This window comes from Lampris incognitus, chromosome 8 (genome assembly GCF_029633865.1).
Source record: "Lampris incognitus isolate fLamInc1 chromosome 8, fLamInc1.hap2, whole genome shotgun sequence".
Taxonomy (NCBI): Eukaryota; Metazoa; Chordata; class Actinopteri; order Lampriformes; family Lampridae; genus Lampris; species Lampris incognitus.
Genome location: NC_079218.1, coordinates 17,532,860 through 17,547,005, shown reverse-complemented (window position 1 = coordinate 17,547,005; position 14,146 = coordinate 17,532,860). Strand labels below are relative to the sequence as shown.

The following is a 14,146-nucleotide window of genomic DNA, read 5'->3' as shown; positions in this document are numbered from 1 at the left end:
GAGGACTCAGCTGTGTTCAAGCACGCAAACATCCGCAGGAGGTAGCCCTCGGCACCATGTTAGAAGTTAAACTGACTCAATGAACGAAGCAGGAAACCTTCTTTAAAACGTCATTTTGTTGTTGTTTCAGCAGTAGCGGTGGGGAGACGTGGTAACACGACTTAATGGGGACATGGCTGCACGCTGCGCTCCGTGCCCATACGTCATGGCTTCAGCTTCCTTGACACAGCTTGAGCCTCAATGCTTTTTTGAATTAGTGTCATCCGCCAACCCCTGCTGTCATTTTACTGGTCACATGCTTCAGGAAAGTGAACTATAACACTTCGCACCTTTAACTGGGCTCCCTGTTATTATTATTATTATTATTATTAATGAATTTATTTATTTATATTTTTTACGTGATTTTCCCCCAACATAGCAGACGACGCTAATTATTCTCCCTCACTGGTCATTTCAGTATATTAAGTATTACACTATACTATCAGATTGAAGATTAAGTATCACACTATACTATCAGATTGAACTCTGGAGTTTTTTGTCAGCCTTGTTGATATGTTACCATGAGGCCAATTCAGTTGAAAAAAAAAGTGAACAGTTGAATTAGTAGTCTAATATCCTGCATGTATAGACATAGTCAGTGAGGAGGTCCATAGAGGCACAGATAGCAACCATGCTCTGCCCTGTGTTCTGTCCTCTGTAAAACTACTTGCAGAGTCTTACCTACCATTGTGCAAAAATAAGCCAGGAATATGGTATGGTGTAAAAATCCACCAGACTACTCACCTTTCTTGCAAGAGGCAGGCATTTGAGCTAATTAATAGTGGGCAATTGTGATGTTAATTTATATTACTTAACACCAGAACTTCACTGAATGACAGAAAAGGACATTTATTGGGTGAAAACGTATGTTCTCTTATTTGCAATACATCTAGAATGTAGCTCCACATCAGTGCCCAAGAGACGTGGATGGGGGGGAAATGGACAATATGTAGTGTCCCATATGAAAAGTCCTTATTCACTTTCTGACTATAAATTCATACTAGAAGAACAATGTTGCAACTCGTCTCAGTCTTGTTCATATGATACTAATTTGATTGTTCTTCTTTAGAGACCCAAAACACTCTGTCAAACCCAATAGTGACAACACAAGGATGTGAGGGTTTATGTATTGTGAGAGAGGTTGGCTGCAGTAATAATTTTATTAGCTTCACTCATAGAAAGTTAAGAAAAAACCTGCACACCGCTTTTAAAATGCAATATAATGCAAGTTATTCCCTTTTTCCTAATTTATCATGTTATACTCTGATGTATCTTCATTGAGCAAGTCTGGATCTGCAAGGTCTGCAAGTTTATCTGACTCAGTAAACCCTGCACTATAATTTGCTATGCAATGTATTGCTTTATTTTGTAAAAAAAAAAAAATCCTATCATTAGCAGTAATATGTCATTAAAATGCAACAGATGACAATTTGGCATGCCAGTGTGTAATTCCAGTTTGATAAGGGCTACTTATGCTCATTAATAGGCCTCAGGGCCAAACACTGAATGGGCCCACGTCATGAAGAAATGTAAGAGTTCTATTCATCTCCGACTTTCCCTTTTTCAAACTTTTCATCCGCTCTGCTTTACAGAACCGTGCTAAGCTGAAGCAGTTTTCGGTGGAAATTTGGGGGAAGACAGCGAAGATACACGTTTAGAATAAAACTGCCCTCCTGAAATGATTAAAAAAAAATTGACAACAACATTACTACTACTACTACTATTAGCGATTTACTACGAAGATGACGATGATATGATGAAAAAAAGAGGAAGTAGTTGCAGCAGTGGTGGGAGTAGTACTAATAGCAGGAGTAGTAGTAGTATGACATCAGCCTGTTAAAAATGGACTATAGAATCGTTTTTTGCATATCAGCTACTTTCTGATATAGTAGTGTGTGTGTGTGCGTGCATGCGAGCATGCATGCATGTGTGTGTGTGCAAGCATGCATGCATGCGCGTGTTAGTGTGTGTGTGTGTCCCCGCGCGCATGTGATCTTTCTGCATAAATGTTTTTGTGTGTTTTTACATGTGTCTTGGCAGTGGGTTTTGCTGTGACTGAGAGTAGCTGGGCTGCAGAGTAATATGAGAGCAGCCTGTGAATTCTCCCAAGGCCCATGCAGTCATTTCCTTAGTGACTGAAAGTAAACATGCTCACTTTTTAGAAAGGAAGTGACTCAACCTTCTCTCTCACTTTCTCCCCCTTGCCAGTCATGTGACCCCAAACACCAACTGGTCACTGCACCTCACAATAGTGCACCTCCGCTTCTTTGTTCTAATGTGTGGTTAGTCAGCACGCTTTGCTGTCCTGACCGCCTAGGATATGCTGCTGTGTGTAGTAGAGGAGGATAGAAAAAAATTATAAATTAATTAACGAGAGGCTACATTTTGCAGCTTATAGACTTTCTAGCCTTATAGACCGTATGCACAGCATCACATCAAGCAAATCACTGGCCTCTTTCCATTTGATTGGACATCAGATTTTGGAGAGTAATGATTCATGCAGTAGTTATAAAAAAGTGGTACGTTCAAACTGATTAGTTATTTACACAAGAACAGCAGTCAGACTAGAAACAAGTTTGGGGGGAAAAAGCAACTAGGGTGATGCTATTGGGTCATGTTAGAGGGGCAAATGGGTTTTTTTTTCCCCGACTGTCGACAAATTCTACTTTATCAGACTTCGCCATGGGCATGCTACTGACAGGGAGCAGTATGTGACTAATATTAGGTACTATGCGGTGGAAAAACAGTATTCCTGTATCCAAAAGCCAGTGAAAACAAACAGGTCATATTTCTGCAGAGTTACTTTCCCAACACAACACTGTAATTGCCTCACACCGTTACAAATTACACGAAAAAACCCCACCAACACTTATTCCCCCCCTCTCTTCCTCCTCCTTTCCCTCCATCATAACGTTTCAACAGTTAATACGCCCTCTGATCAGAGAGGCTTACAGATCTCTGATGGATGGGGAGGTGCAGACGTCTATTTTGCGCGTGCTAGGCAACACGCGCACGCGCGCGCGCTTCCCCCTGAGCGACACGCACAGCTGTGTCATTATCGCTTGTTGAATGTGTGTGTTTGTGTGTGTTTGTTTGTGTGTGTTTGTGTGTGTGTGAGGGGGGGGGCTTGGGGGGAAGTGTTAGGAGAAATAACCAACAACGAACCCACTTTCAGCTTTAGCTGCTGCGCTGCCTGGCCCGGGGCCAGGTCTCTCCAGAGAGGATTGGCTCCCTCCTTCACTCTCCTCCCTTCTTTCCTCTAAACGCGCATACGCTCGCCGAGCGACAAGGGGGGAAAGAAGAACGACAAAAGCGGAACGAGTTCGGGCAATTTTGATTTGACTTTCTCTCCCCCCCTCCGCCACGGACCACCACCAACCAGCCAGCCAGCCTGCCTCTGTAACTTGGGAGCAAAAAGTTATCAAGATGCCAGCGAGGTTTGCCTTTCCGGATGAGTTTACGTCACTTGTATGTGTGCGGGGATCGTAATTTGTTTCTCCATTAGGGTTAAAGAGGAGAAAGGGGGGGTAGGTAGGTAGGTAGGTAGGTAGGTAGGTAGGAAGCTCTCACTAGGGGGCTAAGCCACAGATACTCCCCGCATGACACTTCAAAGAAAACAACGACGACGGTCAGCTGTTCGAGGGGGTTAAAAAAGACAAAAAAAAGAAAAAAAGAAAAAGAGAGAGAAAGAGCCGCCGGGTGAGCGGGTCGGAGTGATTGGACGCCCAAGCCTTGCCCGCGGACGGCGGCGGCGGAGGATGCCAGGATGCCCTCTCTGATTCCTCATCTGCTGGTCGTCTGGCTGAGTGTTTACGGGCTGGTGCGGTGCACGGAGCGCGCGTCCGCCCGCGAGCGCTTCAAAGTGGTCATCGCCCCTCTGATCTGCAAGAGGATCTGCCTGAAGGGACAGTGCCGGGATACCTGCGAGCAAGGCAACAACACGACGCTGATCGGCGAGAACGGACAGGCGGCGGACACGCTCACCGGACCCGGCTTCCGAGTGGGTGAGTCGGGGCGGTCATGTAACGACTCTCGGCGGGTTGTTTTGTGTTGTTGAACAAATGGTGTGTTTGTTTGCTCGGATGTATAATTAGGTCACGGCAACGCGGCAGTAATGTCGCTTGATTCGCTGCCAGTAATGTTTTCTCTTCGTGTCTCTGTGAGGGAAAACGGCCTGTTTTCAGAGGTCACATTTGTGAAAGTTTGTCTTAAAATCAGTGCCCCCCCTCCCTTCCTCCTCCTCCTCTTCCTCCAACTTTCTGGCACTGCAGTAAAAACACCAAGTGTCGCATGATTCAGTGCTATAGCATGCACTGTAATTTCACTCGTTAGATGCAGATGTGCGTTTAGATGTACACGGAACTCCCCCGGTGGCTGGCTGATGTAAACTGGACCTCTCTGGGCTGTATCAGATAAGCTGTGGTAAGACATGGAGGAGCCATGCAGTCTACATCAGCCTAACGCCCTCTCTAGTATTTAATGTGCCCTTCCTTCTCTCTCCCTTTCCCCAGGATAGAGAAGGAGATTCTGTGGAAATTATTTAGAAATCCTGCAGCCTACTGATGAAACAGTGCTGGGCGATGTGGAAAATATCATTGTCACGATAATCATGCTGGATTTTACACTATATTCACACACACACACACACACACACACACACACACACACACACACACACACACACACACACACACACACACACATATATATAGCCATCCATCCATTATCCAAACCGCTTATCCTGCTCTCAGGGTCGTGGGGATGCTGGAGCCTATCCCAGCAGTCATTGGGCAGCAGGCAGGGAGACACCCTGGACAGGCCGCCAGGCCATCACACAGGGCCTATATATATGCAAAAATACCGTATTTGAGAAATTGCATTGAACTGTTTGGTAATGTAAAGTATAAGCCAAAACTAGTTTTCAGTTTTCCTCCTTTTGTGTGAAATTTCAGGTGACAGATTATCATAATAGGTTCCCATAGTGATTGATTTAGACAGCGTACAATGCCATCGAAAGACAGTAGATGATGACGTTGAATTAGTGCCCAGTTCCATGTCGCAGCAAAGTCCGGGGATGGTTCTGTAGTGCTTAAGGACTCAAAACTGTCTAAGTAATTGACCCGGTTGGGCCTTGCCTCTTTGTTTATTACCATCCACTGTGCCCGTTTCTCCAAGGTGATTCTCCGCTCCGCCATTTGATATGAATGAGGTTTCAACATCTGATTCTGTGCCGTACGACTTTGAGGGACACAGAAAAAGCACATTTATATTTAACCTGTTATAAATCTCACTTTGGAATGATGCAGATATATGCATTTGTGCAGCGCTTCGGTGATTTGATTCAGCATTTTGCATTTTCAGCTTGTTTGCCCTTGCTATTTTGATTGACACACATATAAAAGCTATTGATGCTGTCATCCGTTTTATTTACCAAAGTGTAATACTGTGCAGATTTCATGGCCATGTTGTGAAATGGCTGCGTGGCTGTGTAAGTGAGCGAGGGCACTATTAAATTTAACAACACGAACTAGTGCACCTAACCATAGTGTACTTCAATATTGTTAGGTGACGAGAGGTTTTTGAAATTTAGCTTGCGTGCATGTTCATGTGTCCGCTGTCTTGTTTTAGTTAGCGCTGAATATCCCTTATTGCTCCATGAAGCAACAAGCATTTCTGACAAATCTGTTTATGTAAGGTACTTTGCAAAAATTCATTTGGCTTGAGATAATTTCAGTAATTCATGGCTTGACTTCATTTCGCAGTAAATTCATAGGTCATTGCTTTTTTTGTCATTGTGAAAATGTATGGAAAAAGTGCACATGGATAAGTGAATTTAAGTGTGAAATCCATCTTCGGTTATTACAGTGCCGATACATCCTATTGTAGTGTCAGATTTAGAGATATTGCACAGTCAAGTGAGACACATTACAAGGCTCTCGTGTTGCTGGTGGACTGGTCTCACTTCAGCTGGGAAGGGAGAACTTGCACGGAGTCTGCGGATTATGTGGTCAAATTGTCCATACATTATCACGGTTAGCATTTAGATCTGTAAAGTCTCTGTAAAAGGAGAGAATTGTGTTCCAGACAGAGATCTGCTCTTGGAGTAATGCTTCAAAACGAAAATAAAAAATGCTTGACAGCAGTTCCTAAATGATGGTCCTAAATATAACGGGTACATATTTATCTGTGGCTCTGTATTCCAGATGCATGGAAGTTAATGGGTACAGTACACCCCCCCACTTCAGGACCGCTAGAGAGTATGTTTAGTGGCCAGACTATGGTGAGCTATCACATCCATCACATCTTTTGTAGGACGGGTTTCAGGCATGTCCTCTACCCAGGTAACCTACATGCAGTCATTGGGCCTCATCCATCAACCGTTTGTATGTACAAATGTGTTCTTACACACTCGTGGGATTTTTTTAGCCCTGGAGTTTGTCCCAGAGGTCAGTGTAGAACCTGGGTTACCCCTGAACTTCGACACCAGCTGGCTAACACTGATGCCTTTGCAAGCCTGGGTGATTGCTCGTTGCAAGAGGTAGACAATAGATGTCAGGGGGAAGAAATTACAAATAACCAGCAGGCTTTTGTGCTGCCTGTCAGACGATGTTGAGAGCTAAGAAATTCCATGGGTGTGTAAGAACAATTGACGAATGAGGCCCAGTGTGACTGTGCTCTCTTTGTTTGCATGTGTGGAGGCCAGTAAGGTGGATGCAATGTAAAGTTCAAGCGAGTCCTCCTTATAGTACCACGACGGTATTTTATCTGCTCATTTTCTATCCCTGTGACAATGCCACGTAGTGACGTAGGCTCGCGGAGCCGGTAGACCACCCAGCCTCCCCTCTCGTCTCCCGATTTCCTTTTAGGTACATGATCTTCTCGAGCTTCTGCTCCTTTTGAAAGAGAAATTTCGTGAATTCTTCGAATGCCTCACGTTGCTTCACATTTGGTCTGGAGCACCAGCCCTGTTTTACAGTCACCTGCGTCTGGGATTTTTACAGATACCGTAAGGCGCCTTTGAAAAGGCCTCGGGTCCTGTTGTGTGTGGGTTTATCTGGCAGGGGGTGCCGGCTTCGACTGCAGCTCTTGGCAGACATGGGAGCGTGTCTTTTTTTTTTCCCTCCTCTTTCTGTGTGTGGGGTGGAATGTGGTAGTGTAGACCAGTGGAATTTTCTCCCTCCTGTGTTAAAATGACCATGGCCACAGCAACAATATTATGAAGACTTTCCATATTTGAATGGCCGTGACGTCGGAGGAGGCTGAGGTTTATACTCGGCAAACATGCCTGACCTTTTTTTTTTTTTTTTTCCCTTTTTTTTTTTTTTTTGTCAAAATGTTTTCAGAGCGTCTGGCTTTTCGGAAATGTTTTCGTCACAGTGAATTATCATGTAAGTGTTGCTACAGTCATATCAGTGGTTTTACGTGTGTACGCCCCCCCCCCGCATCAGATTTGTGGGCAGAAAAGAAACGCGGGAGCAAGACAATTTGCTTTTCAGTTACACAGTGAGTGGCAATAATTGCCGAAAAGATTTGCTAGTAGTCCTTTTAAAACATTTATAGCATTGTTTTTTCCTTTGTTAGCGCATGCCAAGCTGAATGACCTAAGTGAGACTTGCTGTATAACAGCTGCGAATGAGGACTGGCACAGAGGACCACCCTGATGTTCTGCAAACACAATCTGCTGGTCCACATGAAGTCAAATGAGTGATAAACAACTAACCCTCGTAGAAAATTAAGGGTCACCTGCCTCCCATTCGTGGAGTTCAGGCCACGGGTTCTGCGCTGGAACAGTTCCCAGGTCAGCTACAATACAAGAGGACGAATCACTTGACTGATGGTTTGCAGCGTTGTGCTTGACTGATGGGCTGCGGCATTGTGCTTTGCTGCATTTCCAGAAGTGTCTCTATGTGGCTCTGCTCATCACCGGGTGGCTGTACATTTCGGAGCCATCCGCTTTCAGTCTGGTCTGTTTAATGTATAGTATGACCACTCAAAAGTTTTATCTTCGGTTTAGTATTCTATGTCTCTGTCACAGTATTCGCTGTGTGTTTATTAAGATTATTAGTTTGGGGCGTCCGGGTGGTGCGGTGGTCTACTCCGTTGCCTACCAACACAGGGATCGCCGGTTCAAATCCCCGTGTTACCTTCGGGTTTGGTCGGGCGTCCCTACACGCACAATTGGCCGTGTCTGCGGGTGGGAAGCCGGATGTGGGTATGAGTCCTGGTCGCTCCTTGCACTTCTTCTAGTTGGTTGGGGCGCCTGTTGGGGGGGCTGGGGGGAATAGTGTGATCCTCCCTTGTGCTACGTCCCCCTGGCGAAACTCCTCACTGTCAGGTGAAAAGAAGCGGCTGGCGAGTCTACATGTATCGGAGGAGGCATGTGGTAGTCTGCAGCCCTCCCCGTCAGCAGAGGGGGTGGAGCAGCGACCAGGATGGCTCGGAAGAGTGGCCTATACAATTGGGGCAAAGAAGAGGGGGGGGGATTAGATTGAGGATCTTCACCATTGTCCCATGAGACAGTGTTGGTCTATTTTCCATCCATTGCAATGCAGCTCATGTGGTGGATGGAGGATGTAGACACGAACACAGAATGCCCTCCGGACGTCTTTGCGGAGGCGTCGGGATGCGCCTCGTCTCCACATTGCGGATGTGCAGAGCTGCTCCTCACAAGTCCAAGTGAAGGAAACTTGCCTCGGAGGCATGAATCCAGAAATGTGGAAAAGGAATCCTGGCAACAGTGTTGATGCGCCCAGATTTAATCTATTCACTTCCTAAAGACTTCTGAGTGTGTTGGCAAGCACCGAAAAATGATTTTTACAGCTCACAGGCCCTATTCTTGGATTCTGTGCCGTGTCTGTAAAGGGCATTGTAGCTCACCATGGATATGTAGTCAGCGGTCCGGTCCGATAGGTCTGGTAGGGAGTACCGCACACCTCCTTCATGTGAGCAACACGGCAGGAATGGGAATGTGAGTGTTTGTTCCTCTGGACCCAATTCCATCTCACAACTGTGTTTCCGCCCCTCTGTATTTCCCTCTGTGTTATACATGGAGAGGTTAAACTGCAGAGACGGCGAAGATAGTTTGTCCTTATCTCTGGAAGTTTGCCTGACTGACTACTGGTGGGCGGATTTTATTTTACAACGGGGGGCAGAGCTCCTCATAAAAAGACATATCCGTGTCTCTGACCTCTGCAGATTGGATGTGTTTTTGATTTGTGTGCGTGCGTGCGTGTGTACTTGTTTGTGTTTGAGAGGATGTGAGCATGGGAGCCGTGCCCAGTTTCGCTTTTAGACTCGGCCCGACCTGTGGCTAAAATCCGAAGTGCTGAAGGTTTTTTTGGTTGCCCGTGTAAGACAGCCCTTTCCCAGGCTTGGCGTAAGGGGAAGAGGAGTGTGTGTGTGTGTGGGGACGAGTGGAGGGCTTTAAAAGGTAAAACAAACAACCTTCTCGAAATAAAAAGAAAACAAATCCAGCTCCATCAGTTTGACTGACTCGTTTTCATCTCAAGGAACTCTGACCCATATTGGGGGGGGGGGGACAACGCAGACCAAATTGATGGACAGGGTTACTGCCATCGCATTACTTGTCAAATATGAACCAGCACGGCATATTTGGAAAATAACCCGTATATGTTTATCCCCACGCCGCTCGTCTGAGAGGAGGTATCGATTGAGCGGGATGCAGTTACAGTTCCCTTTGCCCGAGGGATGCAGGGCTCCTGGTTTTGGTTATCTCTGGACGGCTGAGTCAGGAAGCTGGACTCGGAGCGCCGATGAGAAGGGTTTCTGTTGAGATGCAGAGAAGAGCCGGGGCTTCAGAGAGCCGGCCGGGACCAGAGCCACCGCTGTCAGTCATGGTGACAGATGGCATTCCTGGGTTGCAGCTACACCTAAATAAGCCACACCGTGGAAAAAAGCTGCAGAATCCAGGATGATATCATGGTCACGTAATTTGTTTGTCAGACAACGTGCGGGATTAAATTTCACTTTGTTCGATAAAGTCCTCAAATGACGGCGAGAATGAGTGTGTGCATGTATTACTGTCATCTAGCCTCTTCACTTCAGGGTTTTTTTGGGGGGTTTTTTGCCAACTGTATCCAAAAAAAATAAAAAATATGTTCAAAACAAAAATAATCAGAATAAATGGAGTGGGAGAAAGACACATCTGATCTGCAAAGGTCACAAGTCTGGATATGTCTCTTCCCGAGGAGCTCTGCCCCCCATAAAACAACATTAGGCCACACACACAAACGTGGGGGAAATCATACTCGTTTATTGGTATCTGACTCACGGCGAAGCTTCCGCTAGCCTCGCCCTTGACAGTCTTCGCCGTTACCGCGCATGTCCCAAGTCGTCTTCATCGCCCTCCTCAAGTCTGCCGTTTAATGGTCATGATTGCGTGGCTGGGCCGTCTCCCTGTATCACTGCTTTGTATGGGTGTAAAAGGCGTAGGTATCTCGGGGAAGCTGTTTTCGAGTCCCGACCCTCTCTGTGTAAAGTTTAACAGGGCGCCGGAACACTTCTGCGCACATTTACACATTTTATGAAGTGATCTCAGTAGGAATTTCCTTTCGGAATTAGATTTCTCTTTTGCCACTGCCGCTTTCAAAAGAAACAGGCCCATAACGGCGAATTCAAATTGGTTTTGGCAGCCAAACCTCCGAACTCAAAGCACCAATTAGAGGTCTTTTTTTGAAAGTGTTGAGGGAACACCATGTGCATGGTGTGAGTGCATGGTGTGCCCATGTGTGTGTGTGTTTGTCAGTGTGTGTGTGTGTGTGTGTGTGTGTGTGTGTGTGTGTGTGTGTGTGTGTGTGTGTGTGTGTGTGTGTGTGCGCGCTCGTTGGTGTGTGAGTACTGTACAGGCGGAGGGTATTGGATGGCAGACTACCGAGTCCAGCTCAAACAAACAACTCTCTCTGCCATCCTTAACACCCCCCCCATACCCCCCCACCCATTTGCTTAGCAAGGCGGGAGAAACGGAGCAGTTATTTAAAGCTTTGCGGAGGAATGCGAGCACTAGAGACTCCGTGCAGAATTCTGTAGCTGTAGTGATTAGCCAAGGTAAACAGAATAACATGACTTCTGCCAGGGCTGCTGCCATAGCCTGCAGCGAGATGGGCCTTGAACGCACGGCAGTTAACAGCCATTACTGCCACAAGGCGCAGTGTGAGGTGGTGGGCATGCTGTCAGGCAAGGTACCTGACATAATCTCAAGCAGAGCGGTGCTAGCACTCTGCTACCTGCCCTGCCTGCTGTATGGTCCCTATACAGTTAGACAGTTGTATGACATCATTCATGTCGGTGCCAAGATCCTGTCTGACTCGCCTTCCAAAAACATCTCTGCCTTAAGGGAGCGACAGGGTAACTCTGGGTTCTTGCCCACCCTTGAGCTATGGAAACCACACCGCATATTTTCACGACATGTGAAAAAAAAATTGTGCTATGAGGAATTTAATTGTGGGGGGATTTGTATAATTACAACTTCTTACTCAGACCGGGGACTGACAGCACATTCAGTTTTCTCAAGATAATAGCGTCAATTGTTTTCTTCATTCCTTTATGCCTGTGTATAAATAGGGTAGCAAACAGTTGTCGTTGACTGACTTGTTGTAGGCAGCGGCTGTATCGCGGCTGTGGTCGACTCCGGTGTAGAAAAACAACATACTGTTTGGCTAGCTAAGGCCGTGTGAACTCAAGCTTCAGGTCAACTGTTTTGTGGGGTTTTGTTGGAGCATGGCGGTTTTGGGGAGAAGCAGGGTGAAAAATGATACTCAGGGTTGCGTTCTCAAAAGCCAGTGATTATGTCATTTACTCCCAATGAGTGGCACAGCTACAGGAGGCTGACCCACTTCGTAGGACACTCTCTCCAATGTGGCATGTGGCCTCACAGCGCCAGTAGGCGTACTTGGGGATGCGGTTTCCTGCTTTGCAGCGGACGGTAAAAAGAAACGCGTCATGAAATTATAGCCTTTCCACTGCTGTCACTGTTCTCTTTTAAACCCATGGTTGTACCAACAATGGCGTCCGTCCTTTTTAGTGAGCCAAATTTTATTTTGTCCTCGGCAGTGTGTTGCCTGTTGGTGTAGATCAGAAGACATTGATTCAAGATGGACTGTGAGTTATTCTGATTGAATTGTGGCACAAGTGACTCATGGTGCATCATCCCTTCACATAGCCAGTGCTTCCCTAGGCCCAGTTTTGATTTTTCATGTAGAATGATTCAGGACATTCTGCATTCGTCTATTAGAAAGTGTTCAAGCCATTTTTACGTACCACGTACATTCCGCTTCCAGTGTGGGAAGATGGCGGCCTCATCCAGTACGGTCCATGCTTTGTCTTTGTCCATGTCGGCATCTTAAGTTTTCTCTTGGTTTGATGGCTGGGAGAGCTGGTGCTGGATCGGCTGGGAGAGCTTGGTCTGTTGCGTGCTGTGGGCTCAGGGACTATGGCCTAGCCCGGCACTGCGCCCAAGGAGGTAACACTGAGGACGGTGTGACAGGGCGCAGAAGCGGGGCAGGCTAAGCTAACTGCTAGCCCATGCGGACCGGCAGTTCTGATAACACTGAGGGCGGTCTGGCGGCGGCTTCACCTGGTGTTGACTGTGGCGTTTTGATGTTGTCATGAGGAGTGCGGGGAGGTGTGTCGAGGGTGTCTGGGTGGGACAGCTGGTGTTGGATCAGCTGGGAGAGCTTGGTCCGCCTCGTCCGGTGATCCCAGGGACCACGACCCCTGCCTGGAGCTGTGCCCGAGGAGGAAACACCGAGGGCGGTCTGAAAGGACGCGGAAGCGGGGCGAGTTAAGCTAACTGCTAGCCCATGCAGACCGGTGGTTAAGACAGTCATCCTGGTTGCTGTTCATTCCCTTGGACAGTGATTTTTTTGGTTTAGTTTGGATATACATATGTGTTAGTTTGGATATGTGTGTTCTCGTAGTTTTTGGATGTGTTTTTGTCTTTGTGTTGTACTGCTGTGTCCTGGGGGAAACAGCATTTGTCAAATGAAGTTTTCCTGATTCCTGAAAGTACTTCTTGTGATAGTCATTGAAGTATTTGGGGCTCTAACCTTGTTAATCCTTGCAGCGATCTTTTGAACTGGAGTTTCAAGAGCTATAATTTGTTGTTTTTGTGCCGGCTGGGTGTGGCTGTGACTGAAGGGATGCTGCGGTGGGAGGAGGCTGATGCTGCGTCATCTCCAGACAGGACCGAGTGGGTGGGCGGTCACAGGCCTCGACACCAGGGGCATTTAAAGGGCAACCACCCTCCCCCTCCTCTCTCACTGGGTAGTCTGTCTTTCTAAATCTGACTCTGCTCTTTTTCTTTCTTTGTCTTTCAATCTCTGTCTCTGTCTGTCTCTCTCTCTCTCCCATAAGCACATACACTGACATTGCGTATACACACAAACAAAACACATTTTTCTTTTTCCAAGTAGCTACACTTATATCTGTGTAATCTTAGCTTGCTTTCTTCACAACAGAAGAATGTTTGCATTATAAAAAGGAATCTGTATTTGTTTTAAAAAAAGAAAAGAAAAAAGTTAGCATCTGGGAAAAAAACAGTCCATCAAGATGTGAAATCTTAGTTCCCTGGGTTCGTTTTGAGGTACTTTCCTCCGCTTCCCTTTCCTTCTCTTACTGATATATGATGTAATAGAAATAACATTTCATTTTTTCTCTCTGTCTCTCACTCCCCCCTTCCCCGCATGTGCCGTGCCTTCTGTGGCAAGACCCGTCTTTGTTGGGGCCAGGGGAATTAACTCATCTCTCTCACTGTCTCTCGCTCTCTCCATTCTTCAGTAGCCTAAATCATGGCGTTATGCAGAAGGAGCTCTCACTCCACTGTCACATGAAACACTCTGCCGAGAAGACCCTGAAGAGGCAGCCCGTCTCCTCTCTCCGTCTCCTCTCGTTCGTCGGTTCACTTCTCTGGTCGCCGTGAGTGCTGCATGGGAAAATGATCTATTTCCCGACTTCAGCTCAGCGCTTGCTGCAAGTCAGTCATCTGCATTACATCAGATTTCAAAGCTGTGGCAGCGAAGGCAAAAAAGTACATTTTCATTGTTCAAAGAGCAGATCCAAAACCATATTAAAAAAAAAAATCGAGTCAACT

At 46.5% G+C, this 14,146-nt stretch overlaps 1 protein-coding gene across 7 annotated transcripts in view; it reads left to right on the top strand.

Annotated features, from left to right (window-relative positions):
- The first annotated feature begins 3,319 nt into the window (after positions 1-3,319).
- The window catches only part of ltbp3 (latent transforming growth factor beta binding protein 3), a 57,537-nt gene continuing 46,710 nt past the window's right edge, over positions 3,320-14,146 (top strand). For all 7 annotated transcript variants that reach the window (XM_056284167.1, XM_056284163.1, XM_056284166.1 and 4 more), the window contains exon 1: positions 3,320-4,043. In XM_056284167.1, coding sequence (XP_056140142.1) covers positions 3,806-4,043 — 238 coding nt within the window. In that variant the 5' untranslated portion in view covers positions 3,320-3,805. The remainder of the gene's footprint in view (positions 4,044-14,146) is intronic.